This window comes from Limulus polyphemus, unplaced genomic scaffold (assembly GCF_000517525.1).
Source record: "Limulus polyphemus unplaced genomic scaffold, Limulus_polyphemus-2.1.2 Scaffold402, whole genome shotgun sequence".
Lineage (NCBI taxonomy): Eukaryota > Metazoa > Arthropoda > Merostomata > Xiphosura > Limulidae > Limulus > Limulus polyphemus.
Window position 1 is genome coordinate 418,235 of NW_013666012.1, and position 14,369 is coordinate 432,603.

Below are 14,369 nucleotides of genomic sequence, written 5' to 3' on the forward strand. Positions count from 1 at the left end.
GGACCTATACCATAGTGAAAAGTATCAAACATACTGTTGGAGTGAACGTGCTTTATATTCACTATGAGAAAAACCTATACACTGGATAGGTGAAGTGAAGAAAATGTGTCATTAGCCACTATTCAGTTTTTCACATTATATAATAACAGCACAACAGCAGATATAAGAAATAAACTGAGTATTCCGAAATTTCCAAAGTAAACAATTTTCGGAATACTAAGTTTATTTATTATTGAAATCCACATCACAATAACAATTTTTGACCACATTTTCCGGATAACATGTGAAAATTTACGAATGTACAGCAACACATAATAAAGAGGTCGTTTGGTTTTCTAAATTCCTATTGTTTGTCTCTTCGATCTTTAATTGAATTTCTTATTTTTCTAGGGATAATAGTTTTATTTACCACTGTATAAAGATACTTATTGTGTTTGTTTGTTTTGAATTAAGCACAAAGCTACACAATGGGTTATCTGTGCTCTGCCCACCACGGGTATCGAAACTCGGTTTCTAGCGTTGTAAGTCCGCAGTGTCACTGGGGAAGGGCTACTTATTGTGTGCTAAAAGTTTAGATTTAAGTATGTTGAGGGGAACAAATATTTTTTACACGTATGAAAAAGTTTAATGATCCCTGGTTTTGGATCGTGGAAGGAATTTTAGTGATGAAAAACTCTTGTGTGCGTATTCTTACGAAAAAAATAGGTGTGTAAAATTCATTGCTTTTTTTAAATAAAAGATTTAAAAAATCAAATGTCATCATCTTTATTTTCGACTTTAAACATAACACACTGAAATGGATTAGCGATTCAAATTTGGAAGAAAACTTTCAACACAATTTGGATCTTTAAAATCCGTAAAAATTTCATTCAGATAACGAACATAGAAAGCTGTAGGATGTAGGGGAAGTGGAAACATAAATTAATTCTATCTTGATCATAAATATATTAGCTAAAACAGGCGAAAATAAATAAATATATATATATATATATATACTCTATAAACATCTATACACACAGCAAAATATATATATATATATATACAGATACCCTAATTATCTATACACATTAATATATATATATACTCTATAAACATCTAAACATACAGTCAAATATCTGGTTCGGCATTCATTTTCAATTTATTTTCTCTCATATTTGATTGATCTGTTAAAAAACAAAATACAGGTGCTTTGTGACATTCCAGGCTACTTTCCTGTTTTCAAAATAGCTTAGGTAATTGTTTTCCAAGAAAAGTTATTAAATATAGTTTTCTGATGGCACACATGTATTGTTGAAGTAGCTAGAATGTGTAGCTTGAAGGCACTTCAAAGTAAAAAGAAAAAATCTCTATATATAAGATGTCGTAACATGTGCTTCTTGTAATTTTGTTTATTGAATTTTGTGCAAAGTTACTCAAGGTTAATTGTCCCTAATTTAGATGTGATCGACAGTTAGTTGATTACCCACCAACTACTGGGATTGACCGACACTTTCGGCTGAAAGGTCGAGCATGTTCGGTAATAGGAATCGAACCCCAGACCTGCAAATTACGAGTGGAACGCCATAACCACCAGACCATGCTGGCTGCTTATTGTGATTATATAAGCACACACATATCGATCTCCTCGGTCTCTATGCAGCAAGTCAGAAAATGTTCATAACAAAGTTTCGATAAATCGTATCATTTTGACTAAAGTTAATAAAAGTTAAATCTTAAAAGACGAAAGGAAAACATAGTACTTACCCCGTGGTGATCAGTCTTTACCGTTTGGGGGCTAGAATGTCCAGCGAAACGTTGAACTAAAAGCTTAACCTGCATAAAGAGAAAAAGATGTTTTGTTTACTTCCGTGTAATGAATTAAAATGACCCAAATATATAAATGAAACTCAATTAATAGATTATCGTTGTACATTATTTAAACTATACGATATCATTGAAAATATGAATGCTTGAATTTACTTTCGAAGCATTCGTGTCAATTTTCCAGTTACAGGACACCCACCGTCAAATTTCTGGGGTGTTTTTTTTTTAGCTTAATTTCCGGACATGCATATAAATTGTATATGATACTGATATTTAATGGAAGATGTTAAAAATATCTCCACATGGCTTCGATCTTTCCTTTAATTTCACAACATGTTTTAACTTGAAGGATACTTAAAACAACAATAATGCGATGTTTAATACACAGTGAAAGTGTACTCAAATAACGTTGGTTGGAGCATTAGTATGCAAGGTTAGAGCGCAAGCAAATACACACACATACATATATGTATATATTTATACATTATTTGTGAAGTCTGGCAAAAGCCTTGTCGTAACACTCTTTCCGAAGCAGACAATGCAGAACAATGGTAATTTAACACTAAAGTCATATCAGAACAATAGTAATTTAACACTAAAGTCATATCAGAACAATAGTAATTTAACACTAAAATCTGATAAGAACAGACTCGGAACAATAGTAATTGAACAGTAAAGTCGGATAGGAGCTACAGATATTGGGATTGTTTGAATGCTTTTGTAATGAGTTCATAGCTATAAAGAAGGAAATATTTTTAGTTAACTCTTATAGATGTCGACAAAGTTTTTTCAGACATAAAGGCTCATTTAAAAACGAAAACTTCACGTCATGTATAACTACTCTCTTTGTAGGAGGTATTGTTTATTTGTTGAATTTTGTGTACAACAGTTCAAGGGCTATCTGAACTAGCCTTCTTTAATTTTTAATTGACAAACCAGACGGAAGGCAGCTAGTCAATAACACACATCGCCAACTCCTGTCTGACCGAATACAGTAGGATTTGGCAATAACCCTTAAAACGCTCACACAGTATCTAAGAGCGGCAACTGCCTGTTGTTTGTTTTGAATTTCGCGCAAAGCTACACGATGGCTTATCTGCGCTAGCCGTCCCTAACTTAGCAGTGTAAGACTAGAGAAAAGGCAGCTAGTCATCACCACCCACCGCCAGCTCTTGTGCCACTCTTTTACCAACGAATAGTGGGATTGACCGTCATATTATAACGCCCCCACGGCTGAAAGGGCGAGCATGTTTGGTGTAACGGGGATTCGAACCTGCGACCCGCAGATTGCGAGTCGAGCGCCCTAACCATCTGTCCCGCGATTTGAGTGTGTGAGATAACAATACTCGAACAATAAAGAGATGCGGAGATACAGAATAAAACTTAAAAATAAATGTAAAAATTACTAAGCAACCTAATTTAGAGGATTATATGTTTATTTGTAATTACTTGAGCTAATTCTTTTAAAATAAAGTGAGCATTTCTTTAAGAATATCTTTGAATTTTGTAAGATGTTGAGTATATGATATCGAAGGTTTCTCATTCATTTGCAAATGTTATAAGCGATTCCTTTACTTGGCACACTTTGCAACTTTATTAGCGGCTGAATATGAATCTTCAGTCACTTAAGTACGAATTCGCTGATCTTCATGATATCTACTAGAAGGAGATAAAGCAGAAGTCTGTTGTAACAAGCTTTGCTTCAAAATTTCGCGTATAGAACTTCTTAATTATCACCTGCTAGAACAGAGGGAAGGCAGCTAGTCAATAGTACCTATCGCAAGTTCTTCGATTACTCTTGTCTGACCGAATAGTGGGATTTGAGTTATAGCGAACCTGAGGCTCCAAAGAGTGGTGCGCGTTTTTGCGACAACAGGCGGCGAACCACAAACCCTCGGATTCACAATCCAAAGTACACTAACCACTATGTTACGTTTGGCTCTCTGAAAGAAGCATGGGCTCTTTTTGTATAAAACAAATATAAAAGTTAAAACTATCTGCTACCATGAAAATAAATAAATATTTAAGTGGGATTTTTACGAAAAGGAACTTCTTACTAAATTTGTTTTACTTGTTTTTTGAGAGAACTTTCAATCAACGAAAAAAAAACAAATCCTCTATTGTCAAGAAAAGGCTTAGTTGCCCATTCCGCACACTTCTAAGTTATATGGGTAGCACACAAAGAAGTCTTGGCTCCATTTCTTCAAGACATCAAGTGCAAAATCTTGTTTAATCCTTATTTTTCTAGATACGACAGAATACAGAGATCTCAATCCTGCATTCTGTATATATTGTGAAGTCGCTAAATGGCCTTATAACGTTCTCAATGCACTAAATTTTGTAAAGTAGAACTTAGAAAAATGTTGTCCTCGTAATGAAAGGGCTTTGCAAAACCTCCCGGAAAGGAAAGAAAAAATTGCAAGTGTTATACTTTAAAGTCTTTTTGGCTAAAAAACAGCACTGCAGCACAAAAGTCGAAATAGTGATCACGAATATTCTACACGGAAAAGATACAATAGGATCGGTAATTGAAATCTATGTTTGTTATTTAATATTAAAACAATTACTCTGCTAATGACTGGTCATGAAGCGGACGTAGACAATTGTACGGACTCTCACAATACCCAGTCAGTTTAATCGGTATTTGTATTTACGACAAAGCTACTAAGGCTATCTGCCACAGTCCCTAATTTCTTAGTACTGACCAGATGTAAGGGAGCCAGTCAGCAGCATTCCACCACTCACTCACCATACATTAAGGGATTGACTATTACTCTTATAACATACCCTCAGCTTAAATTGCTGAGAATATTTTGAAATATCATATAAATTTCAACCTGGCTTGCTAGCTCCGAAATCCAAAGCTCTACCACAGGTCTAACCTTTGAATAATAAATAAACAATTGACGTGAACGGCGTTGATAGGGTATATTAAATCTGAACCTGTTTTAGAGTATAAACTTTAAGGTACTGCATAACGTAAGATACAGTTAGTTGTTTATTATCGGATATTCGCGAAAAGCTACTTTACGGCTATCTGCGCTTACGGTCTCCAATTTTGAACTGATAGAGTACAGGGAAGATAGCTACAGAACAGCACTCACTGCCAACTCTTGGGGTAGTATTGTCTGATCGAATAGTGAGACCTGATCGTCACCTACGCCACAAACGTGCGGAATGCGTTTTTGTGGCAAAGTGTCGCGAATCACGAATCCTTGGATTCACAGACGCTCAGGCTAACCACTAGACCATGCCCCGCCCACTTTTGTGTTAAATAACACTGGATGTTGACTTAACAGTCGAATGAGGAAAATACATTATAAAGCTATACTTCTACAGTATGATATTGAGTTTGTTTGTTTGTAATTAAGCAAAAAGCTACACAATGGACTATCTGTGCTCTGCCAACGACGGGTGTAGAAACCCGGATTTTAACGTTAAAAGTCCGCAGATATGCCGCTGTGCCACTGGAGGGGAGATATTGAGTTAGAGAAGTTGAATCATTTAGCTAATGCAAATTTTGGGTGATTCTTTAGTACCTCAACTTATCTATACCCCCACGAAAACTAAATTATACCGATACTGATTACGTGTCCAATAGATGGAGCCACGTTTCTAGCGTGTAATACTATCAAACAGTGCAATTGTTTACATTGCAAAGATGTGTACTACATGCGTACATCATAATTTGTAAACACATATGATAAATTTACCTTAATCAGCTACGGTAAGGTACTGCAATCAATGGTGATTCATAATATCAGGTATGCAAGCATCTTTGAAGTTGAACATTTCAACAATAGTTTTTCATAGAAGTCTGCTTGCATCTTTGTTCGACACCGGAAACAAGGAGATATCTGCTATTAAGTTACACACCTGTCCTAATTAAAGTGTACCAAACACACACACACACAACTCTGCATAACAGGCATTACAATAAAACTCTTTCTAGATGATAAAGATGGATAAAGCAATAAATATTTTAAATCTTTACAGTGATCTTCTTTCAAATCCACTGTCACACACAAAATCGTCTGGAACATTCTAAATCCACCTTTTACTTCAATCTATGTTCCACGTATTGAAAGCATATATCATGCGATGCCAATAAGGCACGATAGTTGAAATAAGAACTTAAACAAAAGTGCTGAATGAAAAGGTGTTCGTGAACATTACCTACCTCTTTTTAGAATGTGAATTATCGAATATGTTTTGTAGGTGAAAACGAAAATAATCTATTACAACCTAAAAGCTACACGGTATCTACATAAATAATACGGTTACGTTTGTTGTTGTTGTTTTTTTTTGCAATTTCTCGATCAAACGCTACAAATCTCGTATCGTTAGAAAGGCCTTTGTCCGAGGAGTCCGGAATGCATATTGGCTTTTCAATTCAGAATCATCTTATCCATTGTTTGCTTATGTTCACAAAATGATAAGCATATGGTTTTGAACGAACTACGTATGCATATTTTAGTCCAAGATAAGTCAAGCAATCCAATAGAAATTGTATTTAGTGTAATGTTATTTTTTTTAGGAACTTACACGCTGGTTAGGTGTTGTTTGTGTGAAATACTTTGCAAATAAAAAACTAAGGTTGAGAACGAAGCCACTCGTCACGTGATGACAACGACATTGAGCCATCGTGTACAATACTCGTCGCATTAAAAAGTTTGCCCGCATTTAGACGTTTCTGCATATCCGGCTAAGTTTGCCTTCATTACAACTTTGCATTTATTTCGTGAGTTTCTTTGTTTCAACTCGTAAAACCGTGTCAATCACTGAACGCTCATAACTGTTTCATACTCTGTACACCATTATAAATTCCATTACTTTATTGTTTACTTTACGAGTACCTTTATTAAATAAAGTTACAGCTGCACGAGTTTGGCTGTCTGACCGAGTAATTTTTTTTTTCAAATAGACCAGGATTTATTTCCCTAACACATTATGCCTGCAAGAAAGCGTACCTTAAATGACGTACGCGAAAATGATAGAATAAGGATTTTTGTTTTGTATTTCGCGCAATACTAGCTACACAGGGTCTATTTGCGCTAGCTATCCCAAATTTAGCAGTGATAGACTAGAAGGAATAGAAGGAAGGCAGCTAGTCAACGCCAACCACCACTAACTCTTGGGCTATAGAATAATGGGATTGACTGTAACAATATTATGCCCTAAGTTTGAAAGAAAGAGTATGTTCGGTGACGGGATTTGAACCTGCGACCTACATATTATGAGTCAAGTACCCTAACCACCAGGACATGCCATACTAGTCCCAATTAAAAGTGTACAAAACACCTATGACTCTGCACAATAGGCATAACAATACAACTTAACAGATAATGAAGTTTACTTACTAAAGTAATAAATGTTTTTTTAGCCATGGTTAATATTTCTCAATGATTTTCTTTAAAAAGTGAAATGTTTATTTTAATGCAAACATGCACAATGGGCTATCTTTAGTCTGTTAATTACAGGGATTGAACCATAAAATTTCGTGTTAAAATCTCTACATTGCTTACTGCATTTAAATAATATCAGTACTTTCTGATGTTATTTAAATGCTGTAAGCAACGTAGACACAACTGTTATATGTTCAAAAACACTTAAAATTTGTATTTAATTTTTTTTATAAAAATGCTTTTTTCCAATTAATCTATTTATATCTTCTCAAATAACAAACTTAAGTTAGTCTTAAAAATAATTCTCCATACAGTTCACAAAATTCTTCTTTCATTTTCATTTAGAAATAAAACTGCACTTTATGCTTCTGTATTTTTAGGCTCAGTAATAAAATATAAAACAAAATTGAAATTTTTACTATTGTTCTTCATAGATTAGACACACAATAGTAACATATGATTTCTTATCTTAGCATATGGTATGTCTATTTGACAAATTATGTCTAAGTTTCATGCTTCAGTTAAGAGCCCATCACCATACTATAACCTGGATAATGAAGTAAAATTTCAGGCATAACAGCACTACATGGAGATTCTCTTACAATCACAACTAACAATGAGCAAAACATACTAATGCTCTGAAGGTTTGACTGATAATAAATAGGTTTAAAGCCATTTGCTATCCTAATTTTCAAGATTTTATCAGAGAGTGCACTAGCACTTTCTACGTGGAGATGGCACGGTTGCCTATATTAAAGCATTACAAAAATCATCTGGATTTTCTTCTTTACAGGTCATCAAAAGCTAGATATGAAGAGCTACCTGGCATAGTCACTCTATCTCTGCTGTATATGCCGCTTTTCAGCTATCCAGAGCATCCCAAAGTTAAAAGACAACAAAAAAAGCCAAAACTGAGATTTCATATTTTTTTTCATCATCATCTTTCTTCAACAGGCCTAGCATCTACTTAGTTCTAGCAGTAACTTTAATTTTATCATCATTTGATAGAGCAAAACAGTCTTCATGATCTTTGACTACCTATTTTATTATTATAATTATATGCAAAATTTATAAAGCTTTAGAATACACTCTATAACCTAGTAACCCATGTACACCATCTTATAAAAAAATGTAAACAAACAAGTAGTAGAAAAAATATATTTCTAAATAATAAAGCTATGTAATGCTGGCTACCCAACCTGAAAAAAGAAACCAAAAAAGAAAGGGATGGAAGTGGACATATCACTTGATCCAGCTAATGATCACATAGCAGACTAAGCTGTCTCGACTTTACATGGAGGATAAAATCACTACATTACTGCCTTCCTCATTGGCAAAACAAATAGAACCCAAATTTCCAACTGTAAAATGTTGCTTTATTGTAAATTTATCATAAAAGTAATATTCTTAAGTTAACTAAAGGAAAGGTATAAGATGAAAGCTGAGATTCTATTCAAACACTAAGCTTTTGATAGACAAAATGGGGAAGCCAGTAATGCAAGGATTTTATTATCCATGTAAAGTCAAGACAGCCTAGTCTGCTATTTAATCATTAGCCGATAAAGTGATATGTCCACTTCCATCTCTATCTCGTTTGGTTCCTTCTTTCAAGTTCAGCAGCCAGCCCTAAATAACTGTTTTATTTGGTGATAATTGTTTTTTCCTTATACTTGGCTAATTTCAAGTATGTTTAGAGGTTGAAATCAAAAAGTTTTCAACTACACCAATTTCCAAGCACTCTTAACTTAATGATTGATTACGTGTTGTCACCACAGGCCCTTTGTTTCTCAAAATTTGTGGTATCAAATTTATAACCAGTTATGCCATGGATCTCTGTTTTGACTACAACTTGGACAAAAGCTGATTTCAGTCTGTCTAAAATCATTGTGTGAAAGTAATGAAGAATGAGGATGCAATATAATTTTTACCACTCTTTCATTCTTCAATTAACAAAACATTAAACAGAAGACCTGTGGTTGAACAATAGGATTTTTACAAATTAAATTCTTGGATTTAATCAGGCTTCAAGAAGAAAATCCTTTTAATATATAATTTTAGCAGCTTAAACTTTTCAATTCATACTGTTTGGCGATACTTTTATACAATGGAGTACACGTAGTGAAATGTTTCTACAACAAAACCTTTGACACTCACATTGTAAATGTACCAGACTGCCAACTTCTGCATATATAAACACACACTTTGTTTTCTGAAAATAGTCTCCATGCTAAAAATGTGTAGCATTTGTTATATTCTGATTTACATGACAAGTTATAAGTGACATCTTCATTAGATTATTACATATACCATTAGAAACTGGATGAATGATTGGGAACTGTCTTGTAATTTGTTTAAAGAATTGTTTTCTTTAAGTTCTACATTCTTGTAACATTTTTACCTGTACTCTTCTATACTCTTCTTTATTGTCAGTTTTTGTACAATCTTATATCATCTAGTGGTGGATATGGGCTAAGAAACTGTCTATGTATAGCACAAAGTAATTCTAACTATGTTACATTTAGAATTTGGGCTATCTCATTTCTTCCTCTCTTCAAATGTCTCCGAGGTTATAAGTTATATTTTAAACCTTCTTGAATGTATGATATTTTCAATTATCTAAAATAAAGCCCATGACTTAATCATATAAACAATTTATACTACTAAAAAGTTTCTGAAACGTGCCTTCTAAATTATAAGTATTAAAATTATATATATAATCTAAGAAATTTATCAAAACATCATACAACAAATAACTGCATCTTCAGGCCCTATAATGTGCGAGACCAAGAAATAAGTGTTCATAATCACTTAAGTTTAGTCTCAAGAAACCAGTTAAACTCCTGCTATGAAAACAAACTGCTGAAAGTTTATTTCATTTGTAAAATATGACCAAACAAAAAAAAGAAAGATAAAATAAGTTAGTGCTTTAGCAGTCACCAAGGCAATACCAAAAGTAAAGACTAGATTTTTAAAAAATAGTAAAAGTTGTAAGATGTACTTGATACTAATCCTTGCAACCTGATGTGTTACTTAAGACTTCACAATTCAACACCTAGGGATTATCGTTTCAGAAAATATAACTTAGTGGCCACAAACAACATAAAATTTACTAACCACAGTACCTCGTATAATTGATAAGCTTCACTCTTCTTTAATTAATCAGATGTAATAATTGAATGTGAAAATCAATTACACACACACATGCACAAAAAGCATATTACAAATTTGTGAGGTCAACATACAGAAAAATGCTTGTAAACCTTTTACTTTCTGACAACCCAAAAACATTTTAATGTTAAAAATTAGGTACTCTCCACACAAACATTTCTCTAACATGATGATTTAGAAACCATTTTGACACTAATAAAGTTTAGAGGCAGCTTGAATGGGTAACAAAGACAATCTTATTATAAGTTTAACATGGTAACAAATAAAGATTTCTTCCTTATTCATTCAGCCACCTCTAATTTTTACTAATTATTTTTCCCAATGGTGGTTGGTGGTTGTTCTATACTGAAGTGTATAGTTACACTAATTTTTCAGTAGTTAAGCCTATAGTTAATTTCATTTTAATTAAATAAATAATTAAATCGTATAGCTAAATTAGTAAAACAAATAGTTTAATTATGTTAGTTCACTACTTTTTTAACACTAGTACTTGTTTGGAACAAAACTTCCTTCACCACTGCAAATGCAATAAACTGCAACCAATAGCAAGAAACTGCATTGTTGTTGAGGTCACTTTTTCAGCCACTAGGTAATAGTCCTATATGGACACACAGAAGGTTAAGTATTAGAAGCTGACTTGCATATGCTCATAAGAGATGTGTCACTGAATTTGATCCAAACATTTCTACTGATTCAGCAAGCTTCAAGACAATATAAGTGTACACTTCCAAGTAGTGCAGACATGAAAAGATTATCTCAGTACAGTTGGATAAATTCTTACTCCAAGAAGGTGTGAAATGTTTGATGACTGAGAACAAAGTGATTTTATTCGAAATTCAATCCATTAATGTTTTATTACCTTTTTTTTTTAAATCTAATTTGTATCTAATCCTGAATCTAATTTGTAGTCTGAAACTGAAATAAACATTATTTTTAAATCTAATTTGTATCTAATCCTGAATCTAATTTGTAGTCTGAAACTGAAATAAACATTATCTGAATGAATATTCACTGTAGCACTGATATACCTGTTTAAAATAATTCTTTTAGATTTAGAAAAAAAAGTTAACAAAATTAACAAAACAGCTTTTCTGTAAAGTAAAAAAGTAGTGCAAAAGTAATGGACTATAAAAAGTAGATAACAGTTTAGATAAACTAATTTTTTGGAAAACAAAACTGCAACTACTATTAATAGCAAAGTTTAACAACAACAAAAAAAGTAGTTTGCATCCATCACTGGTTTTCACCTTGCTTATTCAGTCAATACACACCTTACTGGGTCTTTTGATATCATCAAGCACTTCATTCAAATTTTCATGTGTCACTTCTTTTTCATCAATAGTTTTAAGCCAATCTCCTGAAATAAATTAATAGTCAATTCTGAGTATGATAACTGAGCTATATGCTTTAGAACAGATAATTCAAAAGTAAACATACCCATATATATACACACATCCATATACATAAATAAATGTAATTTTATGAAAAAAAAACTTTTTAACTTGAAAAAACAAAACAAAAATTGCATCTACAATACAAATCATCAAGTAGATCATTAGGTAATGTGCCCTGGTTTATTGGTAGAAGTAAGCATTGGGGTTACACCATCTATCCATTTTAACCCCAAGGTCGTCAGCCTCACATGCTTAAGGAAAAAATAAAATAAAAAATGGAGCAGATGTGGGTGCTCTAGCCCACAACATTTCACATCCTTACCACCTTTTGCTGTCTACAGCCAGATGTGGTAAGGTGGTTGCTCATAAAAAAAAAAGCAAAATGAAATAATAGATACAACAAAACTGTCCTTGAAGTTAGCATTCCAGCCCCAATATGATATTTTGACATAAATACCAAGATGTTAAGGTATACTATGCCCAACCAAAATTATTAGTATATCTCCTATCATCTGCCCTTTCCACACTACTATCTGGATCTTCAATGGTTCTAAAGAGATTCATACAGTAGCAGATCTTGCATAGGGAATGTGATACAACTACATTAAACTACCTATATAAGATATGAATGTTCAATAAGTAATCCTAATTATTTCCTTAACAATAATTTTAGAAATTATTTTTTACTGTACATATTATAGTTTTGTTTAAATCTGTATTTTCAAATTTATATAATTCATACCTTTGATTCAATAGTAATTACAATTTTAGAAATAGTTAACTTAGAAATAAACAAATTACAAAAAAAAAACAATTTTACATTCTTAAATATAAAAATATATATCTTTATAGTTTGAATCAAGATTATAATGGTACAACTGCTACAAGTTTAAGTAATAATAACTGTTTTGGTAACTTATTTTGTTTAGATAGTATTAACAAGAAATGTACAAAAAGAAAAACTAGAGATTTAGATAAGTTTTATATTCTTGCTAAGATTCATAGCACAGGCCTGTGAATTCAAACTTCATAAAAGTTGTTTTGGTTTTAATAACAAATTTTCCATAATTCACCTATGCAGATTTCGAAAATAATATTTATTTTTTCTATCATGTAAGGATTTTTTACAAATCGGGAAGAAGAAAAAACTTACTTAGATCAAATTATTATTTCATTTGCCACAAAGAGCATTTTTTAGTAATTATGTTTGTTAACAAAAATACCAACAAACTGAAGAAAAGAGAAGAACACTGATGTCAAACGAATATGCATCTTCCTTATTTTTCTTGTGAAATTTACTAAGACTCTGTCTCAAAACTATGTGTTATGATCTTTCTTTTATGTATTGCATCTGGAACATCTTGTTTCAATGACAAGCAGAAATCAGCCATCATGCTGATGTTCCACCTTCCCTGATACCTCCTCTCCATTTCCCTAATGTCTTGATGAAACCTTTCCCTTTGCTCTACGCTGACGGCACAGAGATTTTCAGGGAAATAGTCAATATTTGAGTGTAAGAAATGAACTTTCAAGCTCATATTTCAACCAAACTCTTTGAATTTATTGAGTATGCTATCGACAATATTTTCATAATTTGGGCACTCCATGCTTTTTTTTCAACTTTCCTCATTGTTCATCCGTAGTCAATTTTCTAATATGAGGCCCAAAAATTCCTTCTATAAGTTTCGCTTCTGAAAGAGCTTGGAATTTCCCACATATATGCTTGAAACAGTTGCCATCTTTGTCTAAGGCATTTACAAACTACTTCATCAAGCCCAGTTTTATGTGAAGTGGAAGTAATAGGACTTTCTTTGCGTCAACCAAACTTTCATGTTTAATGTTTTCAATCCTGGTATCAGGTTGACTCTGCATGGCCACAGCTTCTTTATCCAGTGCTGATTTTGTGTTCTGTTGCCCCATTCACACAAAAAATATAGAAACTTTGTATAACCAGATTGTTGACCCAACAACATACAAAGGACTTTTGAGTTTCCACAAAGTAGCCAACCATGTTCTTTATATTTGACCTTATTATGTTTCCTTCAAGTGAATCAAATGAGCAAAATGAACATATATGTTACCATTATGAAGGAGAACACCTTTTAGACTTATTTTGGAGGAATCAATGAACAATCACCACTCACTTGGTTCATAGACTGCAGCTCCTAGCATTGGTATTAATTCAGCAAGATTGTTGTAATAAACCAGTGAACCATCTTGCCAAAAGGATGGTATAAACTGTTTCTCATGATTTCTGTACCAGTAAAAATGATGTCCCTGGAGAAAGTAAGTTCTTAGCCTGAAGTCTGGACTCCAAAATCTCTGAAGAATCCTTAGGAAGGCCCAAATCTCTCACCAAATCCAAAAATGACACATCATGCAGCCTGTTAACCATTTATATACTAGCAATGTGTTTCTCATGGGTTCTAGAAAAATCAATAAGACTCTCATGTCGAGATTGGTCTAGAGAAATCTATAGCCAGTGGTTGTCAACATTTTAAGCATAACAAAATGTGACCCAATTTCAATGAAAATGATTCAGTTATGTAAAATTACATACGACGTTTTGTGAAAAATCTGTAGGTGATGGAAAAAAATG

At 32.9% G+C, this 14,369-nt stretch overlaps 1 protein-coding gene across 1 annotated transcript in view; it reads right to left on the bottom strand.

The window, feature by feature from the left end:
• Window positions 1–14,369, bottom strand: part of LOC106457997 (protein inturned-like) — a 103,494-nt gene that overhangs the window by 75,064 nt on the left and 14,061 nt on the right. The window contains exons 3-4 of the mRNA XM_022384116.1: window positions 11,648–11,733; window positions 1,744–1,812 (exon numbers count right to left, since the gene is read on the bottom strand). Of these exons, the coding sequence (XP_022239824.1) occupies window positions 1,744–1,812; window positions 11,648–11,733 (155 nt within the window). The remainder of the gene's footprint in view (window positions 1–1,743; window positions 1,813–11,647; window positions 11,734–14,369) is intronic.